Raw genomic sequence first — 25,854 nt, forward strand, 5'->3', positions numbered from 1 at the left:
CCTCTAACCTCTCGAACCCTGACTCGTCAAGCTCCAACCCCCAACCTCAGACCCCCGTCTACCTTCACCACAACCGTCTACCTTCTCCTCTCACACCTACCCCTCACTTCTTACATGAAAAATCATAAGAGACCCAATTATAAGAAGGGAAGTTCCATTTATCGCCCGTGGTCTTCATAATCAGTAAGTAGCCTTACCACGAGTTTGACACTGACATATTCGATAGCGTACTTTCTATGCATCTCGATCATACTGGTATCCTATTAATGATAACCAAATTAAAATGGGACCAACTTGGAGGTGCATGGGACAAACAAAAAAAGAATTACTAAAATCGGATCACGGGTGTCGGAGTAATCGGTGAACATACATAAAAAAAATAGCCACAACCGAACACAGAACCTCCTCCTTCTATGAAATTGAAGTCTGTTAAAAAGTGAATTTAAGTTAGATTAAGAGCTAGGTAGAGCTTATCTGCTCCTATTAGTGGTGCTAAATGAAATTTGTATGCAAAATGTAGGCTATAAAAACGTTAATTATTTTTAACGTATTTGAGCGCGTTAAGTGTTACACGATGGATTCTATAGAAATACAAACTTCAAACAATAACACAGAATAAAAACTTTTACTTTTATGACAAGCTGCTAATACATTCCAGAAGATTGCAAGATAAAAATATTTAATGCTAAGTATCTGCATTATTTATTGGTTCAGCAAGCTACTGTGATTTTATCAAGCGTCGTCGTTAATTGATTCGCATAAGGGGCATTTACTATAGAAATATATGCAAGAAGTATTTGCGAAACTGACAAACCAATTTTTAAGAAGTTAAAGCTCACAGTTACTATTTTGGTAGCATTCATAGTGTTGTCACTGCATTATAACAGTGACGAAGGGGTATTGACACGATACACATGCTGACAATGCCCAACGGGTACTTTTGCGGATGGTTCTAAATTAAGGCAGATGGCAATGGACTGAGTCCATATCAAGTAATATTTGAGAAAGACACCTGTTAAAGTTACATTATCAACTAGTCCGCAAATAACTCTGGGCTGGACTACTTAAATAGAGGTAATCACGTCGTGCAAAGTGCCTGTGTCCTTCCTGATCAGAACAAAGTCTGTGAAATTCAAATCCTGAGGCTGAAATGAAATCCTAGTATATTAGCATGATAAACTATAATATTTTTAACTATATTCAATATATATTTCATTCCAGTAGACCTTTATTTTATATTTATGTATTTGTAATTTTATATGCCCAAATTTTGGCGTGTTCAAGCTTTAGAATAATCTTTCAAATTTTATTGTATCTTCCACGACGTCACGTCATGTATGTATGGTATCTCATAATCGTTGGGCTATCTAAGTATGTCTCGCTGTTGGCCAGAGCTTACTACGAGTATCACGAGCAAGAGGGAGAGAAACCAAGAGAACTATTCAACCGCTAATAGCTGCTTAAATCATTTTGTTCTTTTTTATCAGTAATAAATGAATGTTTTAAAGTTAGTTAAATCCAAAATAGTGTTTGTATACAAATAAAAACATTAATCCTCCTATTGCTTAGTCACCTTAAGTATAGACATGTCCGGACCGCTAGAGGTTTATTCAAATCCCTTAGCCATAGATCAATCATGGCGTTACAAGGGGCGATGGGCGATTTTACTACATATCACTCCCCATAAATCAGAAGCATAACACGGAGGGATGTTTTAAAGCGGGGAAATGTGTATTTAGTTAGGATGATGCTGCAAAACAGCCTGCCACCTCGAGCAAGTCAGCAGAAAAGAATAACATTTGATACAGGCTTCACGTTAACTTTTGTTATTAATTAAAATGCTATGGTATGAATTAAAATAGAAGATTGATTTATGTAGATTACACAATATTATAAAACCAAATAGGTATAAAACCGGTTTATTTAAACCACAAAGAAACAAAATTGGTGCTTATAAAAAAACAAGTAAGTAACATCAATTAAAAAAGTTCATACATCTTTGTCTACGAGGCGACTGATTCAAGTTGCAAAAATATATTAAATATTACCTACCGCCTGTATCAGCTGCCACTGTCATAAAAATAGAGCGGTATCCTGCCTTTCGCCGAAAATTGTAATGCCGAATTTCACTTGCCAACCAAATTTTTCGCAGACGTTTGCATAATAACTTTTACCAAATAATTATTTCGCAACCATTTCATTTCCCAACCCCATAGTTGGGAAATGAAAATTGCGTACTAGGTTGGGTTAGGTTAGGTTGGATTATGTAAAGTTGGGAAATGAAATTCGCCCAAATGAAATTTCGGCGAAAAGTTGGTTGGCAAGTGAAATTCGGCAATATAATTTTCGGCCCAAAGGCAGAGAACCAAATAGAGCTAGTATCAAAGAATATAATACTCACGCTAGTATCAAATCAAGACATTTTGGTCAGAATAGATCGCTAACTGTAGCACATAATTTAGTTCTAAAATTAAACATTGTTTAGCTGCGGGAAATGTGAGAGCGCCATCAGGACGTGTATTCTGATTGTTCACCGATAGCAGGTGAGCGCAAAGCTCAAGAAAACCATCCCAATGACCTCGATACTCGATATCCGTAAGAACTAAGTTCTGCTGGTTTATCAGTACCCCTAGTGTAACTAATTTAGACAGCGAAACGTGACGTACGCGTTTGCGTTAAGTGTCATTTTGTATGAGATTTTTGACTTTCCAAAACGTCCCGCTTGGCGCGCTGTTCAAAAACCCATACAAAATGAGACTAAACGCAAACGCGTACGTCACGTTTCAAAATCGAATTTATTTACACTAGGGGTACTGAACGAACTACATGCTTACGTTTGTTAAGCTATTAGAATCCCAGTTAGAGAACTATTTTATGTTCCTCAATAACTTAGTTACGGATGCGGTGTTATGGAATGTTGCTATTTGTGGTCTGTCAGTCTGCTTGAAGCGCTATTAGTTAGTGTACCCACGCCTATGACTCTTGAATGATTAAGTAGGAACTTTACAGACTAAAACCTAGAGAAGAAACATCGTAGAAATTATATATATATATATATATGTAGGTAGTGGCAGCAGCAGAGGAGGTAATATATTAGAGGTCTCAGAATAGAACATATTTGGTGCAAAATTACAATACAATCTTAAACTAGGTGTCCGACCAAAACAATTTAGCAGCAACGGTGCATCGGCAAACTACGTATGGTGGCGGTGACGTGGGACGACGTAGCTCGACGTGAAGGGATGACACAGCATGGAGGCCTAACGTAGTAAGCCGTAGCGTCATACCTGACATAGGAGTAGCCTATTTTCATATTCAATATTGTATAGTCAATATCAAATTAATAATATTTCAAATTAAGGTATTTACTAAAATAGCAGACAAGCTGGTTAGAAGTTGTCTATGTACTAATTCTTATTTTTTCCTTCAAAATGTTAGCAAAATTGAAATTGTCTATTAATACTTCAAAGGAAATGAATTGCTTCTCTGTTTCTATTCATAATATCAACATCAAAGAGGTAAGCACTCCTTCGGTTGTACAAGCGAGCTGCAAAATACTTAAACCATTCATAAAGTGGCCATGCAATTTTGCGGCTAGGTGTATGTAGGTACATATGGGCGTTGGTATTTCACTATTAGGACTTTACCTAAGAACGAAGAATGTAAATAACGTAATGCATTTGAATTTCTGTTTGGAGTCTCTACTGTACACGTATTAAGTTTTGCTTCGCTATGCTGATTGGCTACATCTTAAATTATTTACCTTGGCTGACATCATCCCTTCAATTGCAATTGTAGCAAGGGTTGGTAAGTCACACACCCCCAACTAGTGAAAAGCTAAGCAATAAGCTGCGTAGTACGCAGGTGAAGTGGGCCCGGAGACATCTGTAGAGCCCTCGGAACACAATGAGGCTGTGCTAGACTGCCTGCTACATTGAGGATATGCTGTTTAGCAATCTAGATAGGCTAATTGGAAGTGGTGCTTACGTGTTAAGTATTTTCACTCCGCTCAATTTAGGGTTTGTCAGCAAAAGATGCGATTAAATCGCGTGGCATATATTTAGTGCCAAATACAGTTTTAGTATTTTTTATTTACTTTATCGTATGGTTTGTTTTAGTTTTTAAAACAATTAATTGTAAAGCCATACGCTTTGTTTTGTTAACATATTGTATATCATTTAAATATAAACAATAAGTGTAATATAAGGTATCTCACTTTTAATTTATTTTAATTTCACTATCTTTTTAAGGAAACTACCTACACAATTTATTGCAACAATAATAATATAGATGTATCATCTGATTACGAGTATCTTAAACATCAGTCCTAAGTCCTGAGAAAGAAGTTGGTTGGAACTACTGTTAGACGCAAAACCAATCCTCCTAATGTTTCTCGACAGCTGACATCGATAACAGAGGAATAGCATTAGGGTATTAATAGCAGCTTTATGAAGTGCCGACTTTTTGTTTCTAAGAGAAAGCTTTTTATTACATACGTATATTCATTTTATTACATTAGTAACTTATAGTTGCGTGGCATTTAGTTTTGGCTCCTAACCCATTGCCATTGTTTCAATTAAAACATAACATGTCGTAACTGACGTTTAGTGCAATTTAGTTACGTTTCTGTGTTGATGAATGATGATCATAATATTTTTTTTTTAATTATTATATTATCTTTTATTATCTTGAAACTCTAGGTCCATGGGGTCCCAGCGCGCACAAGTGTTGTATTAATATATACAATGATGGACATTAGTATTTACTAATGTATCATTTGATCTACCTACCTATCAACCACATTAACCACATTATGTCTTTTCCATATAGGTCATATACGAGTTTTATCAAACCTACTCGTTGGATGGCAGTCAAAAATTAGCGCGTCACTAAAAAGTACCCTAAGTATGAAGGGTAGGTATTAGCTGAAGTACAGACTCGTCGGAGAACTAAATGCTGGTGATAAAATAACGTTCTAATAAAGGAGCTTCATACAAATAAACAATTGTACCTATTTTATTAATGTGATACTGATTTTTTACTCCCTCTTGTAAAGTATAATTTTTCACAATCCAGCCGCGCATTCGCGTCTAACGAAAATCCGAAAGTAAACAAGTAGTAAATAAAGACGTGATCTAAATCTTAAACTAATTATATTACGCTTGGATCAGTTTGTTTTATACTGATTTCAACTCATGCCAAACTTTTTATTTATTAAAAGCTTTGTATTACATTTCCAGCCAGGAACAGATTTCCATGATCAATCGCCGCCCGGGCGAAAACTCGTATAGTGGTTAACGGCTATGTATGATGAGCCCTCGTGGACGTCAGCTGCCGCTCCGTTGGTGGGTTGAGGAAAGGCAGCCACCGAAACACTTAAAACAAACAAAAAAATTGTCATCGAGGCCGTTTGACACTTTGCCACATGATAGTTCAGATGCTATTGTTAATTAAAAAAATATCAGCCGGTTACATCGCGGTGGCAAAAACGTCAGCTGGTCGCATGAACATGTAAAAAATAAGCGCTTTACGTTTCATGACAGCAATAATAAATCATGAAACATTGCATGTAGCATTTCATCAGGTGAAACGCCTGAAACGCTAGTAACGCATTACGCAATTTACACGGCGCGTATGGTAAGGCGCGTATTTATTACATGTTCATTTTACAGCTATAAACTGAAATATCTTTCAAATTTTCATGAATATGTGTACCCTGAAAGTAATATTGGTTTTATTTTATTTGTCTACAAACATTTGATTATATAAAATCAATATTTCTAAAATTCTATTTGAAAAATCAACATTGATGCGGATTGATGCATGGGATGCGTGCGTGGGGCTGAAGCCAACAGCGCAGAGCCTCTTTAAGAAAATTTAATCTAAGGCAAGCGATACCCTTGGCGGATCCATCCCCGAGCGCACAATATGTTACATCCGGATATGGTCCCCCGCTAGGTGCAAAGACTGTTGCAGTAAAAAACTTTTGTGCTGCGATGTGATCTTAAGTCATAGGCTATTGATTTGCAAGTTGGATGGACTGAATCAGCAGGCCGCCGGCGTTATGACATTTTACACCTGGAACATAGGTCCCGGTCTTGCGATTCCACTCTGGCCGGCCGGTGAAGGCAAGCACTGAGGCGACGGCCAGATAAAAAGTCCCTCTAGAATAGAGGTCCGTGGTGTCGCCACTCACCATCAGCTCACCACAAGTTGCCCCCGCGGGGACCACATTATTATTATGAATACCACAATTAACACAAAGCATTAAAATGGCACTGGAAGCAAAATTACAGTTTCATATAAAAACACAATAAGCGCTAGTTTATTATGCAAGAGTATTGAATATGTTGTCAAATGAAATCTTATTTGGAGGTTTTCTCACCTCGTTATCCCCTGGAGCGCGGCATTTGCCTTTCACAGGATACAATAAGCAGCTCATTAGTCGCAAATTACTCTGGCTTTGAGAAGGTCTGCTGTATGACTCCACATAGCTGTGTTCAAAAACACGGGAGTTTGTTTATTACGGGAGAGTAAACTTTGTTTCTTATTACCCATATGTATAAATGTATTTATAATATATAAAAAGTATACTTATTGAAATTTATTTCGATTTTACTTGAATGATTATATTAATATCATACCTTTGATATGAAAAAATATTTTTGCTACGCTCTCTCCTCAAAAGTCAATTAGTCATTAGATTTTTCTCAGATGTCATATTTATTTATTTATATTATTACTATGAATAAATTTAAAAACTTGAGCTTAAATTTGCAAGCTTAGTTAGGTATAACTTCTCGTGTGTGTTTCTATTATTTGATTGTAAATACACTAATAAATAAAAATAACTCTGTTCTAGTCATGTTCTAGTAATCCACACAAGTTTACCAATAGTATATCAGGGGGCCTACCGCAAAAACCGAATTTCGCAAATTGCGGGGATCTTTCTCTTTTACTCTCACTAAGACGTAATTAGAGTGACAGAGAAAAATGCTCGCAATTGACGAACTTCGATTTTCGCGGTTGTAGGCGTTGTAGCCCAGGCCCATTCCACCATTTCCGTTAGGTACAATAATACACAGCGACGGACACACTTATTTGTTGATCCAGCTGCTCCCAAAATAGCCGTATCTATGTGTCTTACACTCCATTAACGTTATCTCCTTGCCCTATTCTGGGGCGTTAAGTCATGGCGCGTTTGCATGCGTGCGTTTAGGATGCATGAAAGTGTTGGAATGGAAGCATGGAAATGCACCGTCATCGTCATCACTATTTTTCGACAAAGCGGGAAATAATCAGTAACAATTGCGAATGGTGACAATCGTTTGCGCTACGATAACGAAACGCTTTGTGTCTCTGTATCACTCTTCCTTATTAGTGCAACAGTGACAGTTGCGTTTCGTTCGCTAAGGAGCACAAACGATTGGCATATTCGCTACGCACCCTGGAGTGTTGTCTAACAATTTACGTTACCAGAAAAGGTGCGAAATATAAAAATGTAGGAGTGGAAGTTAGTTACTTACTTAGTGGGTCATAGACATTTTTTTGCAAACTCGTTCGCGCCTTTCCTCTAGACATCGCCAATTTAAGGGAATCTAAAGCTAATTTTTGGGTCGTTCTAGTTCTATCGGTTCGTGCCTATTTGGCACTTTTTAGAGATTTTTTTAAAAGTTATATTGTAGTTAGTTTGATATTGTGAATGTGTATACTATTGTGTATATTATTTTTGATGCACCTTTATTATATACTATTTATACTTAGAAAACAAATAAATAATGTAATGAAGGCACATATGGGAATGAAAAACCAAGGAAGGTAATAGAAGGGAATGAAATTATATAGAATACCTATAAATGAACTTATTGGTAGTAAAATAATATTTTAAATGATGGAACAATAAATATCTTGGCATTTAAAAAGTAAAGCTACCCTGTTGACCTTTTTGATATAATAATCTACTTTTTAACAATATTTTTTACGGTGTTTCCGTGTTCGTCTTCGGTTTCATTATTTGCCAGAACTAGAACCAATAATAAAGTAAAGTAACCACTTTATTGTACGAGAAAAAAAATAGACTTAATATGATCCAAAAATTATACAAAATAAATGCGGAGCAATACATTTTATAAAGAAAACAATCCTTATTTATTATGAAATATATTATTCGGGAAAGAACTGGGGCATAATTTTAAACTATCCAGCTTTTATAATCACTAAGACGTAATTAGAGTGATAGAGAAAAATGCCCGCAATGACGAATAGCCCAGATGCCGTTTGTTTGAAATAATGTAGTGGAATGTTATATTTCGGACACGACCAATCGACCATAATCAGTCGTTTTAAAGGGAACGGCGCGCCGAGGCGAATCTGAACGACATCAGAGCATAGAGACAAGAAAAGAATGGTGTATTAAAAAGCAAACTAGCGGACCGCAAATACGCTGTTGAGAGTGTACAAAACGCCAAATCTACATATCGCATGTGTAGATAGAGGCCAAAGGCCGAGTTGCTACGCAAGTACGCAGTGCTGTAATCGTATGACCAGCAGTCGCACTTTCGAGAAAAAATGTTAAGGTCGAGCCGCAGGAGGGCCAAATAACAAACTCTCTCGTTGTGCAGTAAGGCGTTCTATAGAAGCGCAACGTGATCAGACGGACTGGGCCTTTAGCCTTTATATGGATCTCGGCCTCACTTAGCTAAGTTCTGCTCTCACGTAGATCAATATTTGGCCTCGTACGGAAATGTGCCCCTACATGAAGCTCCCCCAGGCCTTCGGCTTTGCTTTTTAAGGGCATTGAAGCAATTTTAAGTTCTGCTCAAACTGCAAAAGTTCGGCTTTCAGCCTCGTATTAGGAAAGCGCGCCACAGTCGGACGCTCCGAACTGCCTGCTCGCAGAAAGGGGTGGGAATGGAACGCTCCTTTCCAATTCTAGATGGTGTTGGATCATCGGTTCATGAACGATCTTGATTTTCCTAAAGCTTCGGCTTTAAACGGTTACAAAGTTACAAGAACTTTGGTGTGAAATACCGTGTCTTGGTATAAACTAATATAATATTAATTATACACTTAATTATAATCAATAAGGAAAACGGAGGGTTTCTTTGCAATTAATATATATTTTAAATCATAAATTCAATGGTTATGCTATTTAAGGTAGGAGGGGAATGAAGATTTCTCATGTTTTTTACTTTTATTTAATAGATGATTCAGTGTATCTAAATTCTAAACGAGGCGCCTTTTACGTGTCACGTAAACATACTTTTTAGAAATAATTACTGATTTAATATAGTAATTTTGACACCTGATTCGAGGTCGGTCACTGAATTGGCACGAAACGGTAGAACAACCCTGTTACGCGGGACCTTTACAGGCGGGATACATTTTTTCAGTAGGTACTCGACACTCAAATAAGATAAACGGAATATTTATGTCCCAGAGTCGTTACCTTCGATTGTATTGTCCACAGAAGTGTCATTTTTCCTAAAATGTGGTTGGCCCTAGTATACATTTTAAAAGGCACTTACGTGTATACGATACGATACGTGACTACCTACGACAAGAAGCTTGCGATCTTTTATATTAGTTCGTTTAGCAATAAAAACACACATGCCCTGAATGTGACATTGGTGCTTCAGAAACAATACAGTAAAAATTTAAGGGAATGGTTGTAAAATCAATAAAAGTGTTTATGCTGGTAGAAACCTACAGTCATCATGATTGTTTTCCCATACGTGTCAACCAGCATAGTCAATTGGGTGTTATTTTTACATCCCTTCACTCGGTACTTTTACCGCCATTCTCGAGTAGAATTCCCTATTTTCTCACGTGACAGGATGGCGCATCTGCTCCCTATTAATCAGCGTGTCTGTAAAGTTTTGTTTAACTTTTGTGACAAACGTAGAGATTTAATTAAGGCGTGAAATTTATTGGCGTTACTTTATTGGCTAGGTTTTTGGGACGCAACATTTGTGTTATTATTTTAGTGAGTAATCATTTATTGACAGTTAATCAGGAATAATAAACAACAAGTAAATTATTTAAAACTTAAAATTGTACAAATGGCGGACTTAATGCCTTAAGGCATTTGCTACCAATCAACCAGAGACTTGTAGTTAGTGTAGACGTCAATATAATCGATTTTTAGCAACCTTAACGCAAAATTTACAAAAATATATTTCAATCAAATTATATCCCTTAAAATACACAGTTAGCTGTACTTATTAGAATACGAACTACAGTCATGATCCGATGGATTAAATAAGGAGTTAAACTACTAAGTAACTGCCAAAACTTTTGCTCGAAGCAAAATGTCTCTTGTTACACGAAATAAAAGATTTTTATTTTTTTTATTTTTTAAAATAAACAGTATACTTGTAACTCCATCTAGCCTTAAGTAAAAGGTATATTCTGCAGGCGGTTTACGTTCATTTTATATTGAGATAACTGACAAAACTAAGCAAACTTTTTTCTAAGAATTTAACCTAATAGGAGTTCTAACTCAGGGCTGCTTTTGAAAAACAGATTTTTACAAATATATATACAGTACATCTTAATAATGTATGAATCAATACCTACCAGTATACTCTTAGGCACCTTATTATTCTAGAAGCCAGTTGATTAAAAAAAAAGTGCTACATGAAACGATCAATTTAATTTTTAGATTCAATTAATGTTTTGCCCCTGAAACAAAATTCTCACACGCTACCACGTAATAATGTATTTAAAAATTTTGTTTACCGCTACATGCAGTACCTAACGGGAAGTAACAGGCACAATAACTAATACCAAATGTACGAATTCTATAAGAGGTTTAGTAAGACTCGAATCTTTAAATATCCAACCATTATTTCCAATTCCTCCAAAATCAATTTCCAACCAATAATTTGTAAATATTATTATTTATTTTAATCTTATTATGTGAATATTTAATTGTAATATTGACTTGTAAAACAACGATTTTACCAATAAATCAATCAACCATTGGATAAACGGAGAAGTCAACCTATCCGGCCCGCTCAGAAGTATTTTTTCACAACACCAACTGGTAAATACTCTCTTGATTGTTCAAAATGTGGGCAAAGTAATCAGATGCAAATTTTGAGTTCTTTCGTTTCCGTATGTGAGCTGGTAGAATTGACTTTTAAATGGTGATTTTGAATGATTTTTTTTTATTACGTTCATTTGGATTTGATTTGGTTTGATTTTTTTGGTATTGCATAGTTATTTTCCCCCCGTTGGTGTGGTGAAAATTTTTGTGTTTCACTCGGAGGCAAAGTTTGTTTAACCCTCGGGCCTTGAAACCCTCGCAACGCTCAATATTCCACTTCTCGACCCTTCAATTTTGGGATCTTTCGCTTGCTCGATTATCAATATTACGAGCGGTTAAACAACAACTTTGCCCCCTTGTAAAACACATAACTTTTAACTATTTTATTTATGTCAATAGCCAAACTAGCAGCGTTTTTAGAACGTTGACTTCTTAAGTACAAATAGATGCTGCTGAGTTAGATTATCTCCCCACGGTGCCACTTCTCTTCTGTGAAAGGATAGTTCTTTATGTGCCTATATTTTTCTTGTAGTAGAAAATTGAGGCGATTTACAAACTAAGTATTACTCTATAATATTGCACAAGAAATGACTTTCCTCGAAAAGAGGTAATCAGTAGGTAATCGTATTGATTCCCCTGGTTGTCTTCCTCCTAAATAAAAAAAATACCAACCAGAGAAATTGTAAAGTCATGGGCATTCTAAAACCAGGAAACCGTTGTAAGTCTGAAAACAACAGCTACATGTCGGGCGGGTCGGTTTCCGGCACAATAAAATGCCAGCGGGCGTTGTATCGATCCACAACGCACAGGTACTCGTGTATTATTAGGAATGCGAGGATTTGCTCCATTCTGTGTTAAAAAGCGGCAATAATACAAATAAATAGAAACTTTTGCGTTTTTCTATAGCCACTTAGTCGTTTTTTGATCACCTAAGTTTTTCAAGAACGACAGCAACGACAATCGTTCGCATTTATTAATAGTGAATAGGTAATGTGAGTTAATGTACTAGTAGCTACGAAATGACGCTACATGGTACTTACCTAATTATTATATCTACGGTTTCCATTAATTTATTTTCTTTGCGACTTAAGCACAGCTGTGACGAAATGATATGGCTATGGACCTAAAGCGTAAGCGAAATTAAGAAGAAGTAGCCCCTCCACGGAGCTAAATTATACTTATCTACAAAGAGTTTAATCTTTCTAAAGTCCTCCAGGCACTCAGATATTAATTTGATAAATCAACGTTGAAACTTCTATAATAATACTTGTAGCACAATCGGATAAGGACCAACCTCGAAATTTCTAGAACAGTCATGAAATTTGGTATGTATATAAATTATAGCCCCCTTTTTCATGCCCACACCATTTGACATCTGGGGACCTCGAGGTATCGCAACCATCTTGGAAAACGTGTACCATCCATGAGAAATTCGCGTTTTACTCAAAATCTAAATTTTTTATGAAAACATGGCGTAGGGCAACATTAAATCTTATTAAATTCTACACTCAAAAGTCCTTGATATCTTTGCGGAAAAAATACATCTTGTTATAGAAAATACTTGTTGAAACTAAGTTTAGCGCTTATACACTTCCAGGGGACATTCTCTTGATAGGAAACTCGGAGGAATATGAATTCAACTTTTCACTTTACATTTGTACGTGATCTATCCTATTATTAACATTTTACTCGACTGCGACTTAACCAGAAAGTAGGGTTATGGGTTTAAGTATTGATGATTCAGTACATCCTGTAGCTTAGGATACTGGACGGATTTTTAGGGTTCTGTAGCCAAATGGCAAAAAATGGAACCCTTATGGATTCGTCATGTCTGTCTGTCTGTCCGTCCGTGTCACAGCCACTTTTTTCCGAAACTATAAGAACTATACTGTTGAAAATTGGTAAGAGAAACACAAAAATAGAAAAAAAAAAACAATAAATTTTGGGGGTTCCCCATACTAAGAATAAAACTAAATTTTTTTTCAAAACCATACGTATGGGGTATCTATGGATAGGTCTTCAAAAATGATATCGAGGTTTCTAATATCATTTTTTTCTAAACTGAATAGTTTGCGCGAGAGACACTTCCAAAGTGGTAAAATGTGCCCCCCCTGTAACTTCTAAAATAAGAGAATGATAAAACTAAAAAACATATATGATGTATATTACAACATACTTACCATGCAAACTTCCACCGAATATTGGTTTGAAAGAGATCTAGTAAGTAGTTTTTTTTTTGTACGTCATAAAATTTTACAATTTTTTTTATCTTACCCATACGTGTGGGTTATCTATGGATAGGTCTTCAAAAATGATATTGAGGTTTCTAATATCATTTTTTTCTAAACTGAATAGTTTGAGCGAGAGACACTTCCAAAGTAGTAAAATGTGTAACAAGATGGCTGCCATTCCTCGAGGTCCCCAAATATCAAATGGTGTGGGGATGAAAAAGGGGCCTTCAATTTATATACATACCAAATTTCATGACTGTCCCAGATTTTTCGAGGTTGATCCTAATCCGATTGTGCTATTGTTGGTAGGAATATAAACTGCAAAAACAGTTTCCGATCATCGTTGATAATCTCTATTTCTCAACCATAAAGATATTATAATTTTCAGTCATGATTTATAAATTGAGGGACAGATTTTACCCAGCCACTTTATTGGTAGTAAAAATAAACTACTCCCCCATTTAAAAATAAGTCGTGTTGCGCAAAATGGTTTATGAAGCTTGATATTTCATGCGCGGCAAAAGTTGAGGAAATGTGTGCGGGCTATAGAGATTAAGACTAATGCTTAAATAAAACGACGTAAGTAACATTGAATTAGGTATCCAAAAGTATAAGTACTTTTTCAGCTTGACATAGTAGGTATGAGATTGTCTTATTATACGTTGAATGTACTCGTATATGTGTATGGAACTCTTTGAGGTGTACGAGGGTCTTTAAGGTCATTACAATGTAGTTGCCAGACTTGGAGTCGCTTATTGGGCTTGAGACGAACGCTTTATACATTTGTATTCTAAATATTTATTAAAATCAGTGGGCAGAACTGCATTGTATTTTCTAGAATGTAGAGTATTTTAAATTCGAACGTAACAAACTACCACGAGCCCTTTAAAATAATAACCGTTTAAAATATTATTTGAAAAAAGTATGTGTTTACATAACTATTTTAATGTTATAATAAAAATATGACGCTAATAAAAAATACATAACGCACGTCAAAAAATCAAATTTATTTAGTGTATTTTGATTTCCATGTATTGTTGTAAAAGTGTTTGATGGTTTTAATTAGCACCCTTACGCTTGTTCTGCCCTGATTATTAAGCTTTTTGAGCAGTAACAAATAAACATCATGAAAGAGAACGCAAAGACAAGAAACCTAGCAAATAAATGTCTCAGTAATCTCTAAAAAAGCCTCTCAGATGTGCGGGCGCATTAACTCCCAGAGCACGGAGAGCATTACCGGAGGATTACCGGACAAATGATGCCTCGACCTCTAATTTAGTCTCTATTAAGATAGTTTCTACTAACTACGAGTACAAGATAAGAATAACTACAAATTCGGATTCAGCGGAATCAAATTAGGTAAAAAGAACCCGGTTGCCAAAAAGTAATATCATTTACCATACGACAGATTTTTTTCAAAAATATGACCTGAATAATAGGTAAACAACGAGCTATTTCGACGATCACCGGTTGGGTGCCAGATATTGAATATTGAGGCGTGTTATTATCATGTCGCTCATGTACTCGTAAGCTGTCGCTTTCAAGTCATGACATAGCTATGTTATGTTATATGTTAAAACATGGACCGGTGGTAGGTATAATATATTGAAATCGAAACTATCCATAAGCTCCCTCTTAAATAAGGAAACCATATGCGGGGCTTCCCAAAGGTTCAACCGTAATAAAACACCTTGCATTTACATTTTTTGCCACGTTTCTTCGCGTTAGAAAAGGGATATGAAAATTACGGTAGGTAAATGAGGGAACAATTTCGCTTAATTTAAGCCCGACCTACGGAGTTAGTTAAATGCTACTGTATAATTTTAAATTCACTTTTTAATGCACATTTTAAGACTTGCTGTTTGATTATCCTGTTCATTTAATTAACTTGTTTAATTTTTTTATTAATTGATTTATTAGTCTTAGAGTTTCAGCAAATAGGTAATTAATAACTTATAACATTAATGACTACCGTATGTATTAGTTTAAACAATATCAATTGCATGTTACCGAAAATTAAATTTATTTTATTAGTAATCTTATTGCGTGTTAGGTTGCTGAAAGTCACACCACTCACACCTTCTCTCCCCAAATAACATTTTGCTTTGACCATAGATGATTTCGGAGCGTACTACAGTAAATACCACGTAAACCAATCCCGCCGCCCCATGTTCAGTTTAATTAACCCCCGTAGGCAGCCTGGCTATCACAGTGTTGTATTGGGAAACGAATTTGCGCCGACGAGCAACGGGCGTGAAATTATTGTCACATGGGAGCAGAACATATGCTCATATTATTCGAAGTTGATTTGAAAAATGAAACTTAAGGGTGTACCAAAAATATACTGTTAACTTCAAATGAAAAAAAAAACTGATGCGATTGAGAACAAACGAAGGTTTTTAGAATAAGTTCAATAAAAAGCAGCTTTTAATTTAGATAATTGATAGTTTTTTTAATTACTTATACCTTTTTCTGTAGGAGTGACAGGCAACTTCTTCCTATCAGATTAAGTGGCTGCTTTTTACGGACCCGTTTTTCATATTTGCCTGCATCAGCGCATTATGTGCTGGAATTGTTAATGTTTTTTTGTTTTGCTGTTTCATCCTTCTCTTTTAATACAATTTTGATTTGAGCCCAATAATAGTTGAGAATGGCTCTGCAGGACGTTTGGTGCTCTTACTCTGCTCTTTGGCAATTACCAAAAGCGATTTTTGTACGAAGGAGATCGTATGATCTACTTGGCCTAGAATGAAATAACGCAAATTTTCGGTTACTTTAGCTATCCTAACCTTCAAACGAAGAACTGAATAATAGAATTTGCGAAATCGAAGCATGCCTGTCATATTTATCGTAAGAACTGGGGTATATATGCGTTTAAAGTGGAACGAACTACGACGAAATTCAGTTCAGTTCTTCGTACGAAGGTTAGAATAGAATAGCTAAAGTTTGCGTTATTTAATTCTAGGCAAAGTCGAAAATCATAAAATTTCCTTCGTACAAAAATCGCATTTGGTATTTATCGAAGAGAAGAGCAAGATCACCAACCGCCCTGGAGTGCCGTTCTCTCAACCATTATTGGGCTCAAATCAAAAGGGTATTAAAAGAGAAGAATGAAACAGCCAAAAAACATTAACAATTCCAGCAGGTGATGGGCAAATATGAAAAACGGGTATGTGAAAAGCTGCCACTGAATGTGTTAGGAAGAAGCTGCCTATCACTCCTAGAGAAAAAAATAAATAAATAAAACTGTCAATTATCTAAATTAAAAGTCGCTTCTTATTGTAGTTATTTTAAAAACCTTACTTTGTTTTAATCGCATCAGTTTTTTTCATTTGAAGTTTACAGTAGGACGGACGGACGGACGGACGGACAGCGGAGTCTTAGTAATAGGGTCCCGTTTTACCCTTTGGGTACGGAACCCTAAAAAAGACGTCTATACTCAGCAATTGGAGCAAAAAAGAATATTTACTTACTTCTAAACGGATGTAGTTAAACAGGACATTGTGTAAAAGATAATATCCGTAGCCGTATTTCCGTTTGTTTCTATCTACTAAATTGTGCGATTTATGTAGATCTTCGCGAACTTATGTTCTAGAAAACTTAAACAAAAACATGCTTTATTCTTAAGGAATACGTGTTCTATTCTCGGTAAGTAAAAATGTGTGGATCAGGGAGCGTAGCCGGACTTGGCACGAGACTGCGTGACGCCTGTTGGCCGCCGACCTAACCGATAAATGATTTGAAACAATTGAAACTTACATATTCGTTTATTCAAAAAAATCAATTAATATGTTTAGTAATATTTTTCCAATATCTGGATTACTCCTTTAAAGTTTGACACCTGTGTATTCGCTCTTTCTTAAAAATAATATAAAAACAATGAATACTAAAATTTAATTTAAATATTAAAAGCGGTAAAAGTTCTGGTGGAAGATTTTTCCCTGTCAGTGTATATGCATTTAAGTGTTCACAGTTATACCATTTGCAAATATAATATTTTTTCTACATAGATTACATACTGTTTACATTTCAAGTAAAGAGGGTAGTGATCTAAGTTAAGTAAACTAGTTGATTCTTCTTGATTTGCATGGTTGAATGAGCCTTGTGAATCTCGGAGAAGGTGCGATAAAGATCAATGTATTATTTTTTCTGTTTTCTCGTATGTTTTATTTTTTAGCCATATTGTAGTCTTTTTACACTCGTTATATGTTTCATTGAAATACTATTACTTCTGTTAGCTTTGTTGTATAGATAAATAGGTAGTAAGGATGGGTATAGAGACAGTGTCGAATCCTTTTTGTAGATTAAGAAGTATGCCTTAAGGTTTCTTTTTACTACGAGTATCTAAGTGTTTCGTAATAGAATTTTTTAACTATACCGCCATTTCAGTGCTTTACCCTTTTCGAAAACCTAATTACCGGGATGATAGTAGGTCAAATTTGTATTTAAACAAATTGATTAATCTAATGTTTGTTCACTCTTCCAGTATTTGAGTAATTAAAGGTAGCTTGTTACATACTTTATGAATCCACAACAGGTTTCATCCAAATCCTCGTGTTCAAATATAGGTATAGTTGACGAAATATAATTTGCACCGATTGGTCATGAAACTTTTTAAATGTAACCTATAAATCTTTCATTTTTTAAAATAATGGTCTACGAATGAATTGATAAATTGGAATTCTAGTAGTAGCTAACTTGTAAAAAGACACAATATTAAAAACAAGACAATCATTTTCACCGTTTTTGACAGTTCGTTCTATAAAGAGGTTAATAGAAGGTGGAAAGTTTGTATCGGGAATGAATGTTTTTTCAGTGAGGGACTTGAATATTCTTAATAGTTCTCATATAAAATTCGCGCAAGCCTTCGTGAATCAACCTATGTATATAGTCAATTACGGTCTATATCGTTTCCTCTCCATGATGTTGATCACGAGTATAGACGGAGAGCTAGCCGCGAAAAAGGTACTTATACAAATTTGAAGTGCAAAGAACTGGTTTATTTGGTCTTGAAATGAGTTACTGGCCAATTCGAACGTGCACTGACATCCAACCGATATTAAAATCATCAGTAAGCCGTCATTTGCGAGTTCATTTTACCCGATGGAGGCAAGCCAAGGGTTTTTAAAATCAATCGGAAAGTAGGAATCCCTTTAAAAACATTTTCATGTAAAATGTTGCCAAGACGAAACCATAAGGTTCGCTTTTATGTTAAGTTCCTTAATAATTTAATTATAGTATCTTATATACATTATAAAGTAAAATATTAACGAAACAGTGGAGGTGTATACAATGTCAAACATTAGCCGTCTCGGCAATTTTACTGTGTCATATATTAACAAGATCATATTAATAAATAAAACTAATCTTAAAAGAAATGGCAGCATTTCCTCGTTGTATCGCAATACAAAAAAAACCTATATCTTAAAAATTTATCAGATCTTACGTAGTGCCAAGCTTCTAACTCTATAAGCCCTGAACTTCACAAACTCTACACCTTATAGTCAAAATATGAATCTTAGTCGTTTCGTTACAAGAACTATTGTTGTTGATGTAAATAATGTCGTAATATCGTAGTCTCAGAACCATGAGATCTATAAATTGCACATCTATCTATTAATTTTAGAACTTTTTACTGGTCTGCCACAGTGTCTTCCGCCGATGAACAGCGGCTAGACACAGTCAGCATCAAAAGTAGCGGATCAAACAACGCTGCAAAAGTATCTAAGTAACAGCTTAATAAAAAGTGATGGTTCTATATGTAGAACAATTAAGACTATAAATAAAAGATATACTAGAGAGGTGTTGCTGCTGTGGGCCTGGATTTAATTGTAGTTAGCTAGAATATAGTAAGATGCTGGTGCTGAAGCATGACAGAGTTTGAACAAGTTCTCCAAATTTAGCCGTGGTGTAGACATGGTAGTCACCGCGACTCAGCGTCTCTGCGTTCGAATCGAACAAGTGTCCTGCTGCAGCGATCATGTGATCGTCACGGTTAGCAAGGACACGAACCACACACAATTAGCTCAACACACTGATACACTGATTCATGTTATTCATGTAACTATAAGTCTATAAACACTGTCACGAAATATTGTAATTAGGTAAGAACGCGTCGCGAGAGCTTTGGTTAGCCCTGATGTTTTCGCGGTCTATTGTTAGTACCAGCAAGACAGAAATCCACTCAGTAAGCACAATTAAAACAACAACTTAACTAATCATATAACATCATGGTTGTACGTCAAATCATTAAACTCCTTAGATACGTATTAGATACGATCCAAACACCACCGATGCCCAATTAGGTTGCTCAGTCAGGTTTAGGTGAGGCTATGCAATTCTATAAAATGATTTGTTTTAATTTTTCCCATAGTCGCCTTCCTAGGGCCCATTTCTGGACTAATAGTCTAATATTATTAGTGTGTTGCCATGGTAACCCATATGACTTGACAGTGATTAGTCTAATACAATTCGGGAAATGGGCCCCTGATTATACTCTTGGCTAGTCTCTCTGTATATAACGTATGTCATCTGTGGAGACGGCTTTACTTTACACTTAGCGCCCGTACGCAGCTTTACACAGAAAGTAATTGAGCCTTCACTTGTAATGCAATCTATAAAAACGAAATCTAGCTATAACAAAACAGAGGCAAACTTCGAGCACAAGAAAACTGACTGCACTCTGTCACTTAAATAAACAACACTCATATTATTAAATTTCATAAAAACCTTTAAATAAATATCACTTCACTTGAATTAGCTATCAAATATAAATATATAAACATAGGTTTTAATTAATTTGTAGAGTGGTAGAGATCCTCTTATTCGGCGTAGGTAGTGAAGTGGCCGTAGCTATCCTTTTTTTCACTACACATGTTGATAAGGGCTGGGAATCGTAAAGAATATAAAAAATATTTTTAAAGCGATAATCACTCGCGATCAATAAGGTAATAATAGTTTTGTTGGGTTCTGACTTTATGATTCTTTTGTTTTAGGCAGATTTGTTTTGCGTATTACAGGACCAAATTGTATCAACTAAATTATTTACTCGTATTATCATTGGTCATTTCGCGCGCCTAGCAAAAACCCAAAAATAAAATGTAATCGTGGTATGTGACCAATTAGATTTGCATATATTATATCTATACACGGTGCCCGTGAGCATTGCGAGAGATTTTAACAGTACAAGTATATTCCTGATCATATTTAAAGACTAGAAGGTCCTATAAACTTTTTTGGAATTCGTCTAATTTCAGAGTTAAAGCCACTTATTAAACAAACATTGTTTTATTGTTACTGAGCTCAAAACGCCTTTTTGATGACAATGTTGCCATGGGACCTAGTCCAAATATCTTTATTGATAGATGTCAAAAAGTGACAAGTAACACTTGCCAAAAATAGGTTTTACAAAAAAAAGTTCAAATTCATTTTGAGTTACAGTTTTACAAATAGCGTTTACATTTTATGTACAAACACATACAAAAATTTGTAAAAAAATAATATTATTTCCTTCTTTTGGCCTCAGTAATGCGTGGTTAAAATCTCTCGGGATCCTCGTGGGCAGCTTGTATATCTATAAATGATTACACCCACCCAGTTTATTAGGTTGTTACGAACAACCTAATAAACTGTTTATTTTAAACTTAATTTAAGTAGGCGGGTTTGCAACGTCGAAGATCTTTACGAACTTAATCCTCTTTCATAAGTAAATCCTAAGGCACTCTACCTATTTTGGGACGCAAGAGTCGAAATAATTATCTACGGTAGTTTGTAGGCAGCAGTACCCAATACAGTGCCTAAAATCACTGTTAAGAACATACAGTTATTTATACGTGAAATGGAAATATCTCACCGGTAATTCGCATGATGACTTTTCTGCTGCTTCACTTCGACGAATGCGCATTGATTTTATATATTTGAAAACCCACAAAGAACAAACCCCCGGACCCAAGACGGTATAGAGGTAAGAAACGCAGACTGCCATTAATAAGGAGAGTACTACATATTAGATGGGTTTTGTTGTTTTTATAATTGTATACATTTTTCCGGGAGCTAGCTCTGTGTCTATTGCAAACACACGTGACTGACAGACAGGACTACTACTGCATAACATAAATTGACACTAATCGCACCCGCGTATTTACGAAGCAACCGTCAGGGGACTCTTCCTGTAAATGAAAGGACGTGATTTAACGCCAATCTAGCTCTTGCGATGAGAATAGTCTCATATTCGCCTCGTTATCTAAATAAATATATACCCATCTTGATGCTGGCGGAGCAGCGCTTTCTTCACAAAATTTGGTTTAGTTAGTTCCTGAAAACTAAATATGAAAACGTTCCAACCATTTTCTTAATGTTTATTCAGCTTAAGTTAACATTAGACTAACATACCATAAGCTGATGTTTTACTTTGATAAATGAACACTTCTAATTTGTAGTACTAAATAGTAATCTTTTTGCTTATTACACAGTGCTACACCATTTTTCCTGAACAATCAAACAATTTTTTACCAAGCACTAAACCAATACAAGACGATCGTAGTGTAATCAAACAGGTTTGCTGCAAAAAAACTGCGCAGTGCCATGTTATCCGGGATATCGGTGACATCCTATCAACGTTCCCCTAACGCGTCTCGCAAGCCCATTAAAGTCCAATAAATCTATGCTATACGTTTGTAGGTACAGATCGAGTAGTGGTACAAGGCATCCATAGACATAATAAATACATTATCCCTGCTTCCTCTCGAGCTTTCTCGTCTGTGTTATTTTACTAGCATTATGCAGCTAACTACTATAAAAAAGATACAATGATGAACCCACTAGGGAATTATCGAATAAGTTTTCATACAAATAACACAGATTTGGCGATTTGATGGCATTCCATAAATTTTGTCATTTGTATTTTGATGATATTGTTAACTCGACTATGTTTTGGGAGTCTCGTCAATGCAATGTTATTAAGTGGTTATTTTCCAATTTCGCTTGAGAGCCTTCCTCTTTAGCCCGCCCCCATGCCTGCTATCACAGTATGAAATTGCAGCAATCCAGAGCCGTGGTATCATTGTATTAGATCAGTGCTTCTTCCCGGATCGCGACGCGTGGTGCTCGCAGAAAACTATTCAAAGTAAACTTTGAATTCACGGTCAGTCTGCGATCTTGAGGCTTTTCTGTAACGCACCCATAAAATATTAATTATATTTTAATATTTGTTCGTTTTAGTTTTGAACTATGTAAGTGTTCTGTTCAGTGCTTAAAAAAGTGCAAACTTAAGTGTTTCGCAATGAAGATCACCGAGTCCATAGCGATCGACAATGAAGTACCACCCGACGAAAGGTTGAGTTTTGAGTATTTTATTCAGTACTGGTACTCATTTAATTAACGATTTATAAATTCGTCGTATGACACTTCACAATACCGGGCGAGTTTGTTAAATTACTAGCGTTTGACATTTCTGCTATGCATAGGTAAGTACTTACAAAGCGACATACGTATTTACATAAACTTGTTGCTTTTCTGCCCTCTGTACCTACCTAAATTAAAATGTAATTAACAGGAGAATAACAAGGTGTTCATTCAGGAAAGTGATAGATCGCTGCGAAATGGTCGCCAGTGTGGTTGCATGGGCGTCCCTCGTCCTACTTTCTACAAGTATTTTGTTTAGTTGTAAACACTGATGGGTCGTCCTAAATCCGGGGTCGTCGACCGCTACCTCACAACGCGCTGACAGGGGTGGCCGCGATTAATTATTATAAAATTCAACAAAATGTGACTTGTTCACGCGACGGCTCATTCCTATTGTAATGAAATAAATGGTATTCTCGCCCGACCCGTAGGCGGTAATTTTTCGTGTAACACGGCCCATAGCTACTTGACATAACCAATTGAATCCCTTCCTGCATTTCGCAATGATAGGACGTATACATTAATGTGTCTATAAACACCGCGGAAAAAAACATTTAATCATTTTAGATTCAGACCAAGCTAAGATAGCATAAGTGACATGTCACAGGTTAAATAGATTAAGATGCTTTTTTACTTGTTTAAAAAATGAGCGCATCTTGCCATCATACGTTAAAGTTTGGCTAGTTCTAATTGTAAAATTATTAGTGTAATTTAAATTATAGCAAAATAAATTAAAAATACTCTGCATAAAGTCTGCAGTGAAATACTGCAGGTATAACAATAAATGTGCAAATCCTATTATACAACGATTCCACTCTTTGTTTTGTCAAAGTCGGTTTAAAGTTAACCAAACCTTGACTTTATAACTTACTGCTCTTATGAGGTTTTACCCGCTTATTGATGCTTAGGTCATGATACTCATGATCCATCGTAGCGTTTTCAAGAAACCATGCAAATTAAGTTAAAGAAGAAACAATGATATGGTTCCATTTACATAAGTTGTGCTCAGTATGATCATAACGCTCACGTACATCAGAGACAAAGGAGGGCTAAAAATGCGCGAAACGACGCAAATGTGCCTAATGGAGACATAATTACATTTTTACAAAAGGTGTTGTTCAGCGACAGGTGATAATGTAGTCACGGAAATTTGTTTCTGACCACACCAGCTTCTAAAAGCTCTCTTTATTCTTCAAAAACTGATGAGAAAGCTGTATTTTGTCCACAAGACGGGGCAAGTAATTTATATAGTAAGCGTGCTGTAACACAAATAACTATTAACTGACTCTGTAAATACAGGTTTCGCGCTTTATATCGAGCTATTGTTAACGTTCACAAAGGACCAATTTTTCAAAGTTAAAAATGACATCATTTTTCCATTTCCTTGGATACCGTTTGACTTTGAGGCAATGGTTTAATATATTTCGTCTGCTAAATATTCTGTGTCTTCTGGTCGCCAACTAACCAGCAAATGAAAACAAATGACTTTGTTGTTTCTTGTGTAGATTTTTTAAAATTAGAAATTCTCAGAAGAACTAGAGAATGTTTATTCGGACTGTTTTGTTTCAAGCAAAGCCTTTGTGCGCTTCCAAGACAAACAAGGCGTCGGTATCTCGCCAAGTGAGAATATGTGGATATTTCACGTGGTAAAAACAACATTTTTGTCGAGGCTTTTGTTTTGTGGAAAATACACACTAAGACAACGAGTGATGCGGCGCTATAAGCCAGAGTAGATGATCATCAACTGCGTAATGTCGTATGCTCCATTATTGCCTTAATGTTGAATGCTGATGGGAATCTAGTTTTGCGGCTGGATGGAAGGCCATTGACGGTCCAAATTAAACATAGGCACTACTCTTTCCATGCATTATATGCATTAGAGAAAATACCAGTTGTTTTTTAACAATGCTTCTTTTATATTTACCAATCAAAGCAAATATTAATTTCTACATACACTCGTAACTTAGAGTTTGACAGAACAAAGTGTGGGAGTAATATTTTAACGTCATATTCCTTTAATTGTGTCACTTACACACTCTGTCACTGCAAGTTCTCTGCAGGGTTAGCTTAATACGTAAGGATTTTAATTTGAATTACCTATTTATTGAAATTATTTTAGATTTACTGAATAGAAATATTGTCTAAAAATAGGCCTTTTATCGATAATTCTTTGCTTTAGTTTCGTGCATAAAATATCTCGTTTTTTTAGGTTAAATACAACAATCTAATTCGAAACAAAAGGCAGTTGCTACCTCCGTACCGTTTGTAAAACAAAATCAAAGCAAAAAAGGAAAGAAAAATCAACGAAGGACGTTTCAAAACAAGATTCCTAACCAGCCAGCAGTGAATCAGGAGAGAAAACAAAGAATCCAGACACTACGTTGAACGTAGACGTAGACTGGTTAATTGTGTATTCTCATTGCTTACACCTAGCCAAACTATAATAATAAACTATATTAAAAATAAATTATTTCACACCATGCATAAATTAACGCTCCCCAAAATAAATAAAAAACCACAAAGGTTAGTTAATTTGACCATGATGTAACATAATAATATCTATGGCGTATACCTACCGAGGTACTCTTTAAAAAAAACTTTTGTTGAATAACATTTTAAAATTATGAAGTGTAAGAATTTTATCTTTTTCATACAATAGTCTTTTATACCATCGTGACATTATTAGAGCTTTTCAGTCGAGTAAGTACCGTGTTAAAGCAACGAAGGTTGCTGAGTTGCCTAAGTAAGGTATGAGATTGAAAAGTTTGATTATATCACTATTGTATACAATACTTTTTCTACGAGTCATCTAAAATAATACTTTTTTACTATAAAACCTAAATAATTAATGAAAATTGCTAAATATCTCTGTGGACAAAATATAGTACAAAAGACATAAACGCGCGACTCCGCGCGACCCCGCGCCCCCGTCCCGTGGCCGCACGTGATTGGTCAATTATTTTTACAGCGTATCTAAATGAATCTTGTAGTTGAGTTAGGAGCCCACACATGAAAAGTACGCAATTATTGTTTGGAATACGAAGTCAAAAAATAAATTTTATTTTCAACGTACGCTACGCTATCATCAGTCTAATTTTGAACAAATATTGGCCAGTTTGAGGAGTATATAGCCTACAGTTTAATTTATAAATCTTTATCGAATGAAGTTGA

At 35.6% G+C, this 25,854-nt stretch overlaps 1 protein-coding gene across 2 annotated transcripts in view; it reads left to right on the plus strand.

Annotated features, from left to right (window-relative positions):
• LOC133517046 (proton channel OtopLc-like) overlaps positions 1-25,854 on the plus strand; it is an 84,767-nt gene that overhangs the window by 6,400 nt on the left and 52,513 nt on the right. Inside the window, exon 1 of one of the 2 annotated variants that reach the window (XM_061850187.1) lies at positions 21,932-22,614. The exons of the other annotated variant lie outside the window; for it this stretch is intronic. Coding sequence (XP_061706171.1) covers positions 22,562-22,614 — 53 coding nt within the window. The 5' untranslated portion in view covers positions 21,932-22,561. Of the gene's footprint in view, positions 1-21,931; positions 22,615-25,854 lie in introns of those variants that run through there. 2 annotated transcript variants of the gene reach the window in all.

Source organism: Cydia pomonella, chromosome 4, assembly GCF_033807575.1.
Source record: "Cydia pomonella isolate Wapato2018A chromosome 4, ilCydPomo1, whole genome shotgun sequence".
In the NCBI taxonomy this organism is placed as follows: Eukaryota; Metazoa; Arthropoda; class Insecta; order Lepidoptera; family Tortricidae; genus Cydia; species Cydia pomonella.